Genomic DNA, 9,181 nt, shown 5'->3' with positions numbered 1-9,181 from the left:
CTTTTGTCTTTTTCCGTGTCCGGCAACGGATCGCAACCCTCAGTGTTGCCCCCGTACCAGACCGGGGACCGGCAATGGGATTGCAACCCTCGGCGTTGCTCCCGCGCCTCGCTCAGCCAGCAAGCGGGAACCGGTCTGTACGTGGGATCCGAACCCTCGGGCGGGAGCGCCGCCGCGCTTCCCAAGCGGCGCACTATCCAGTGCGACACCGGGCCGGCCCAGAAAGCCCTTATTTCTAAATAAGGTTATATTCTGAGGTTTCAGTAGACATGAATTTTGCAGGGACACTATTCAACCCAGTACATGTACCTTGACTGTACCAGTGTTAATATTATGGCTGTGATATGGCACTACAGTTTTGTAAGCTCCTCTCATTGGCAGAAACTGAGTAAAGGATATAAAGATTCTGTCAAATTATAATTTTATATGAATCTACAATATAATTTAAGAATTATGTATTAGTTATCTTTAGGGTTATATCTTTGGTATACCTCATTGGCCATACTGATAGAAACAGAAGTATTGTTTATTTCCTAAAATATTTTTTCCATTTGTATACTGTAAACATACAAAATATAAAAAATTTTAGGCCTATAAAAATGCACCAGACTCATTATTTAAATTTGTTTTGGTAACCCCAGAAAAGTTTTGACATTCTTATGTGACCTTGTGAAGCATGCAATATGTATTTAATTGAATATCCTTTAAATCATTTAAGAGCAGTAAAATGTCTTTATTTTCAAGAAATCAACAATAAGCCTTTTAAAAATATATATATAATATTTATTTCTTTGGAACTTGTCCTGGATGAACAATTTCTTAAGTAGTAAGTTTTAAAAGTGTAAAGACTGAGCCATTCCGAGAAATTCATATCTCAATATCTGAGAATATGGGATCAGCAGTAAACACAATATTATATAATAAAGATTTACAGGAATTATATCCCACAAGTATAAACTTGAACCAGTAAGTTCTCCTGGATCTGTCCTTTATTTCATTAACTGAATCACACTGATTCCAAATAACTCGTGCAAGTACAAAGATGTGATTGACTTACAGTTTTTCAGGAACTCAGCTAGTATCTGTGATTTACGTTAATCGATATTTACTCTATTTACAAAAACCTATAATGAAAATCACGAAAGGAATAGAATTATACACAAATAAATACTGTCTTTCTGTTTCTTTGATTAATGAAAAATATGAGGGTACTTCAAAAGTTGTGGAAAAGTAGAGTTTAGAAAATAATACAAATCTTTCCATGAACTTTTTGAAGTACCCTCGTGTGTGTGTATGTATGTGCACACCTATAACATAGAGGTCATTTTCTAAGAGTTGTTATCTCAGTGTTGACTTGAACAGCTCAGCAGCTGAGCAGCCCACCAGAATGTTTTGCTTCATCAATACCTCTTCAAGCTTTTATTCATCAAGTTTCTTTTTTAATAGCTCAAGATTTTATGACTGATTATTCTATTTGATTCATTAAAAATACACCAAAAGCTAGGGGCCGGCCCGGTGGCGCACTGCTACAGTGCGCTGCTTGGGAGCGCGGCGGCGCTCCCACCGAGGGTTCGGATCCCACATAAAGACCGGTTCCCGCTCACTGGCTGAGCGAGGTGCGGGCGCAACACCGAGGGTTGCAATCCCATTGCCGGTCCCGGTCCTGGTCCGGTACGGGTGCAAGCACTGAGGGTTGCGATCCGTTGCCAGACACGAAAAAAGACAAAAAGGAAAAAAAAAAAAAATACACCAAAAGCTAAAATTAAGCTTCCAAGGAAAATGTCCAGGAAGTAGAAGCACAATGTCTTAACCCATTTCCTCAATAAAACCATGTTTCCCTCCTAAAGTTTTCAACTTTATGTATAAAAAAACTTCAGGCTCTAATATTCTTCACAATTGTATGCCCAGTAAACTTCACTTTATAGTAACTATTATTTCCAAAACAATATAATAACGCCAATGTTTAAAGTAACTTTTAATCAATTGAATGAAAAAAAATTAGGTCTCTATTACACAAAACCTCTAATTTAAATGATAGCCTGAAAGATTCCACAAGTGGAAGTAATTTCTTATGGCAATTTGCATTTAGTTTTGCTACATGCCATAGACTGCTCTACCTATAAAGGTTGTAAAAATAATACATTTTTCTTTTTTTTTTTTTTTTTTTCCTTTTTTTTTTTTTTTTAAAGTAACTTTTAATCAATTGAATGAAAAAAAATTAGGTCTCTATTACACAAAACCTCTAATTTAAATGATAGCCTGAAAGATTCCACAAGTGGAAGTAATTTCTTATGGCAATTTGCATTTAGTTTTGCTACATGCCATAGACTGCTCTACCTATAAAGGTTGTAAAAATAATACATTTTTCTTTTTTTTTTTTTTTTTTCCTTTTTGTCTTTTTTCGTGACCGGCAACGGATCACAACCCTCAGTGTCGCGCCCATACCGGACCGGGACCGGCAACGGGATCGCAACCCTCGGTGTTGCGCCCGCACCTCGCTCAGCCAGTGAGCGGCCGTTCTGTATGTGGGATCCGAACCCTCGGCGGGAGCACCGCCACACTGCCAAGCGGCGCACTGTAGCAGTGCGCCACCGGGCCGGCCCAAAAGAATACATTTTTCAAAGAACCTATTTCTCACTCTTAACTCATCAACATGGAGTATTCTGCTTTTGCATCTTAGCTAATCTATTGGCAAAAAAATAAGATTATTTTGTTTGTTGATTACTAGTGAAGTTAATCATGTTTTTCTATATTTTCTGGCTATTTGTATTTCCACTTCTGTGAATTGCTTGTCCATTGCCCACGGGTGATATTTTCTTTTGGTTTTCGTAAGGCTTCTTTTTTATACTAAAGATATTAACTCTTTCTCTGAGGCATTTGTTGCAAATATTTTTTCTTGTTTGTTTTTTGCCTTTTACATTGCCTATCAAGTAGAGAACTAGTATCCATTGTTTTAATTTATATTTCTGACTACTGGTGAATTTGAGCTGATTTTTATTGATGTTAAGTATAATGGTTTTTTTTAAATACTTCAAATGGCTTTGTTTTAAAATGTTTGCCTGCTGTCAAAAATCAATGTTCTTTTAATTAAACAAATATGTAAAAGGAAACTGGTTTAAGCAGGTACTAATGAAATCTGGTTAAACTTGAATATAACTATATAAGATAAAAGGGCAAAGCATTAAAATTTTCATATATTTATTTCATATATTTAAAATTTCCTGTATTTAAAATATTTATGTATTTTCATTTTATATTTCATAAAAAATAATACATTTTTATGTGAAGTATGTATCATTGATGTTGTTATTTTTTATATTCAGAAAGTGAAGAATTGATTTCTGTATTTTCTGTCATTAGTGTGCTAAGTACTTTCACTGTTGGAAAGCAATAAATTTAATCAGTTTTGGCTTTGGCTGACATTGTGATGCACATTTGCAGCAATCCTGATAAACTTGAGTGAGAATGCTCACTGGTTCCAGGCTAAGCAAATTAGAGGTGTCCAATCATTTATTCACTGCACTGTAGTTGGGGAGTGCGGAGGGGAGAAAATAAGCAATAGGAGGAGGAAAAAGGAAAAATAGTACCTGCAAAATATTTTTTTATTATACATGTTTATGGGGTACCGTTTGTTGTTTCAATACATGCATATATTGTATAATGATTTAATCAGAATAGTTAGCATATCTATCGCCTAAATATTTATCTTTTTTTGTGTGTGGTTATAACATTCAAGATCCTCTTTTCTGGCTATCTTGAGATATACAATACAATATTATTAGCTATTGTCACCGGAGAGCACCAGAACTTATTCTTCTTATCTAACTGTGACTTTGTCCAAACTTTCCCCAGCTCCCACCTCTTCCTTTCCTTTTCCTACCTCTGGTAACCACTATTCTACTCTCTATTTCCCTCTTTTTTTCTCTTTTTAATTTACTTATCTTGATTGACCCATGAACAAAAACAGCAGTAAAAGAAGTCAATGCAATCGCCTTTAGGAAGCATTTATGATTGTGTGTTCTTGCGTGTACAGAAACTTAAGTTTAAGTATAAACGGACATATTACGTATTTTTATTTAAAAGTTAGGATAATATAGCTTAAAATACTTTAATTTCTCTGTGAGTTTCTAGACACAATCCCATGAAGTTGGAATTTGATAGTCCTTTCACATAAGGAGAATGAGAGATATCTAAGCCTCCATTATTTAAGTCCTTCAATTATCAGAGTGAAACAGGAACTAGGTTTTATTCAAGAATATGTATGACCAAGACATTTACTTGTTAAATTTTTTATAACAAAAGTAACTAGAGCTATTAAAATAGATAAATGGATAGATGATGGATGGATGGATGGATAGATAAGTAGACAGACAGAATACAGATAAACTTGATTCTCTTCTGTACTTATAGGTTTAAATATCTTCCTCATTTAGTTATTTTTAGCCAGTTCTGGGTTCAGAATTATGTATGTATCTTGACATTAATGGTCAAATACATGTGTGTACAACAGAACAAAACTGCAAGCAGCAATCAAAAATAGAAAAGCAAGGACAAGCAGCAATTATAGATACTTCATTGGTCAACTTATGAACAAACATAGATAATTATAAGTTCTTTCCTCACCAATTCTTAGATTTCGGTCACATATGCAGATAATATATTCTGCAAAAGTTCTGTAAAGCATTGGGTGAGTCAGACAGCTAGAGACTCACCCCATTTGAACTTTTTCTTCATCATATTCACCTGGTATTTCTCAACACCTGTGGACCAAAAGGGATGGGAGATTACTCCACCAGAAGCCACTTGGTGGACATTTTTTCCATATGTATTAAAGCTATAGTCTTCCCTCCTACTGTGTTTAGTCCTCTAAAGCAAATTCCACTGTCTTAGAATCTAGGTTAGCATTTTAGAGATAACCTTAAGGATTATTTTGCTGCCTAGGAAAATTACATTCAGCATTGTTAATTGCATGACTAATTAGTGCTAAAGCTGATAATCAAATAATTTCCAAGACTTCTGGTCCAGTTTCCTTTGACTACACTACACTGCTTTTTTTCCCACTTGTCTTTTTATTCTCAGGATGTAGCTGAGAAGCATTGGAATAATGTTTTGGTTGCACTTCTTTAAGCATGTTCCTTCTCCATACATGCCAAAAATTCATATTGTTGACCATGTAATTTTCTTTTGTTTAATTCTTAAGAGATGTCTGTATTTTTCTCCCAACAGCTTCAAAACCAGTGGACATGAAATTATGCACTGGCCCTGTCCCTAATACTACACAGCTGTGCCACATTCCTTGTCCAATTGAATGTGAAGTTTCACCTTGGACAGCTTGGGGACCTTGTACTTATGAAAACTGTAATGACCAGCAAGGCAAAAAAGGTATGTAATATTAACATGGCGTTCTTGAAACTCGCATCAATTGAGTCAGATCATTAATTATTTTAAAAATTTTATTCTGTGTTCCTGGTGATTATTTGTTTATGATATTTTCCAAAATGGTTAAAGAGTATTGATTTCAAAAGATGAATAAACTTACTCTGATGATGGTACCAGAAAATTTAAATGGAAGAATGTAGACAAGATGCTTGTTAATTTAGACAACATGATGTAGAACATCTGCAACCGTTTAGTGCAGCGGTTAAGATGAGCTTCGGTGTCAGACTGATCTGGATTGGAAAGCCTACTCTGTTCCTTACTGTTTAGATAAGTTAATTAACTTACCTAAATCTTTGTCCCCTTATCTGTAAAAGGGATGTAATAATATCTACCTCCCAGATTGTTTCTAAAGAATAAATGAGATAATAAACATAAAGCACTTAATTCAGTGCCTGACCCCATTGATAGTGCCCAATAAACAGAGCTCCCTATTACTTTGAATGCAAAAATACAAACACTTTATTGCTTTTATGATACAAACAATATGTCTAACAGGAGTAGAATAAATGCAGTGGTTTACTTTGTAGTGGGCAAAGTGGACTAATTTTCACATGCTCTCATAATTGAAAATGTTTTCCTACTTTGTTTCAAAGGACAGTCTTCTAGTGATTCTAGTATGTTCACATAGCAATAACAGACTTAGTGGTTTTGTTATACATTGTCTGGAAGGGCAGCATTTAAGTGCTGTTAAAGCATAGAGTAGGACTTTGACTATTCTGCGTTGGAGCTCAGATGATTTATGTCCTGATTTCAAATTTCCAAACAGTCCAAAATAAAATGAAGCTCAAAGAGACAGTTTCTTTGTTAACTATCCAAATTCTCAGAGGTTTCTTCTCCAAATCCAATCAGGTGACAGTGCTGAAGAATTAAAAATAATAGCACTTTCATCTGGTCATGAATATTTCTAAATAGTTTGAGATTTCATTGTGTCTTTGAATATTCTATAACTATAGACTTCTCTCCTTTTCCCACCCCCACCCCCACCCAAGGCCCAAGGCTCTATGAGAGAGACAGAAGTTATATGGCATTTCTTGCCTTATCTTTACTGTAGTAAGATAAAAGCAAAGGTCTCCCTTTTTCCATCCTTTTCATTCATTCATTCACTTATTTTAAAGAACGGTTAATGAGCTCACATTAAGCTATAGTTTGGGGGTATATACCAGTGATTCAAAATAGATGTGACTTCTACCCTCTACTCTCATCCAGTTTTCACTCTGGGGCTTCATTCAGCTTTGAGAAGTTCTCAGCCCTTGATGATAATAAATGTATCCTTTTCCCAATAATTCAGGCTTCAAACTGAGGAAGCGGCGTATTACCAATGAGCCCACTGGAGGCTCTGGGGGGACTGGAAACTGCCCTCACTTACTGGAAGCCATTCCCTGTGAAGAGCCATCCTGCTATGACTGGAAAGCAGTGAGGCTCGGAGACTGCGAGCCAGATAATGGGAAGGAGTGTGGTCCGGGCACTCAAGTTCAAGAGGTTGTGTGCATCAACAGTGATGGTGAGACAGATGTATCTACTGTGTTTTTATGAATGTGTTTTTAACCCTGGAGATATGCTCTTACCTTATGTTAAAATGTTGTTTCTTCTCTCATTGTAACTGGTTCCATTTACAAACATAGAAATAGCTGCTTCTCTCTTTCTCTCTTTCTCCCTTTCTAATGGTATCAGTGGAGAGGTTCCATGAACAGTCACAGGGTATTTTTAAATTAGAAAACAGAATAGATGATGTAGAATAAGAATGAAATCATCAGAACTAGAATATATTAAACTGCCAAATTTAAAAATAATCAAGAAAGGTAACATTTTCCTAAGCGATATTTTTTTATTTGCCTTAGAAAATGAAATGTAAATAAAGAAGGGTAGTAAGGGTTGGTTGGCTTAATTCTGGAAGTTGTTTTTTGTTGTTGTTTTTTCCTCCCCGATGTTTTATCTTAGTGGTATAATTTAATTTCCAGGCTCCCAAGCCGGGAGGTCTATCACAGCAGAGTTCCTGAATCAGCCTTCTCCTATTCTCTAGGGGTCTCCCCTCTAGGAATGTCATAGAGATACTGCAGGTGGTTTTCCACAAGGTTCTTTTCTCCAACCACTGGAATTACCTTGGACTTTTACAATGTATTTTTGTTTGATATAATATTCTGTCTTGACATTAGCTCAACATGCGAGTTTTACATTCTTCCCAGGAGTGCTGCTACTGTTTTGGGGAAAATCCCTTATCCCTCAGCAATCCCTCAATCACTCTTAGGAACCATAATAGGACTCCCCCAGGCACAGTTTAAAACCTCTGGACAAGATCATCCCTAAGGTTCCTTCTAACTCTCGAATCCTGTGACTCTGCACATCAGAGAAGCATGAGCACTAAACCTCAGGGTCCCATTCTTTGACAGGTGATGCTATTTACAGCATGTGCAGAAACATGCTGGTGTCCCCTCAGGGGTACAGTAACATCTGGTAACTGTCATAATTCCTTTCATCCTATTTTCTTCCAGCATGTAGAATTGTTTCCTTCTGTGACTCAGTCACTGTTCAGTAGTAAAGAAAGATACTCTCTGGGGTGGGAGATTGACACGCACTGCACTTACTGAGAAATTAGCCTTTTGTCTTTGTCCGGGATCTAAGGTAGCCATGCTGAACAGTGTTAAGTAAAATCTGGACTGGCATTCGAAGTCGAAATGTGAAGAAGGGGAATTATTGCTCCAGATCTTTTATGATGAATTTTATGTATTCTGCTTCTTTTCTAGGAAGGTATAATCAGCTATGATGCATTCTCTCTTTAGCTTTTCCCTGTTCGACTCTAAAAAGAAAGAAAAAGAGGAGAAAGTAACACTCAAGAGATTGGCATCTAGGAAAAGAAAGCAAAAGCAGCATATTCTGCTTTTCTTTTACCCATATTTCCAATCTTAATTTGGATTAGATGGTACTCTATATTATGTTCGGAATTGGTATAAAAACAGTTAGGATCATATTTAATTCTTTACTGATACTGATTCTTAACTTTTTTTTTTTCCTCTCAATACAAATAATTTTTCTTGTCCATCTATAGACCAGGGGAGGAATTAGGGCCCTAGAAAAAGTATTGCAAAAAGTATATAAGATATATTTGAGTGAAGCAAAAAACTAAAATGAAAAGTAAATTGTGCATATAACTTCTACCTCGATGCAATCCAATGCAAAATCAGATTTAGTTTACTTAGTGCAATGATCTTCCTGGATATTTGTGCAAATTGAGTATATTTTATATAAACTAGAGGAGCCAGCTATTTAAAAAATATCAGTGATTTATTTTAATTTTGTCAGGTAAAAATTTTTTACTTTCTTTTTAATTTTTTAAATTTAGTTTGATTTTTATTGAAATGTAATTGATTGTACATATGTGTGGGGTACAGAGTTGAGTATCAATACCTGTGTGCAATATGTGATGCTCAAATCAGGATAGTTAGTATATTCAACATCATACAATGTAATAATTTTTTGCACCCCTTTACCAATTTCTCAGTATTATAACACAAATATTTGCTTCTAAATTGTCTAGTGAAACACTAAAAAACAAGCAGAGGTATGAGTTAGATATATCTAGTTGTCCTGAAAAGCAATGTATGTTGTAGTCTAAAAAACAAATTGATAATTCACAATGTACATAGGCTGGTTTCACTTTGTCTACTTCACAGACAGAATGAATTGAGAAACATAAGAAGTATACAACTGATATTCAGTTCGTTATTATTGTTCTTTACGAGGACAT

General features: G+C 35.5%; 1 protein-coding gene across 1 annotated transcript in view; it reads left to right on the top strand.

The window, feature by feature from the left end:
• Positions 1-9,181, top strand: part of THSD7A (thrombospondin, type I, domain containing 7A) — a 210,500-nt gene that overhangs the window by 40,223 nt on the left and 161,096 nt on the right. The window contains exons 4-5 of the mRNA XM_008579065.1: positions 5,227-5,382; positions 6,728-6,940. Coding sequence (XP_008577287.1) covers positions 5,227-5,382; positions 6,728-6,940 — 369 coding nt within the window. The remainder of the gene's footprint in view (positions 1-5,226; positions 5,383-6,727; positions 6,941-9,181) is intronic.

This window comes from Galeopterus variegatus, unplaced genomic scaffold (genome assembly GCF_000696425.1).
Source record: "Galeopterus variegatus unplaced genomic scaffold, G_variegatus-3.0.2 Scaffold1803, whole genome shotgun sequence".
NCBI classification, from domain to species: Eukaryota; Metazoa; Chordata; class Mammalia; order Dermoptera; family Cynocephalidae; genus Galeopterus; species Galeopterus variegatus.
This window is presented reverse-complemented; position numbering and strand designations above follow the sequence as displayed.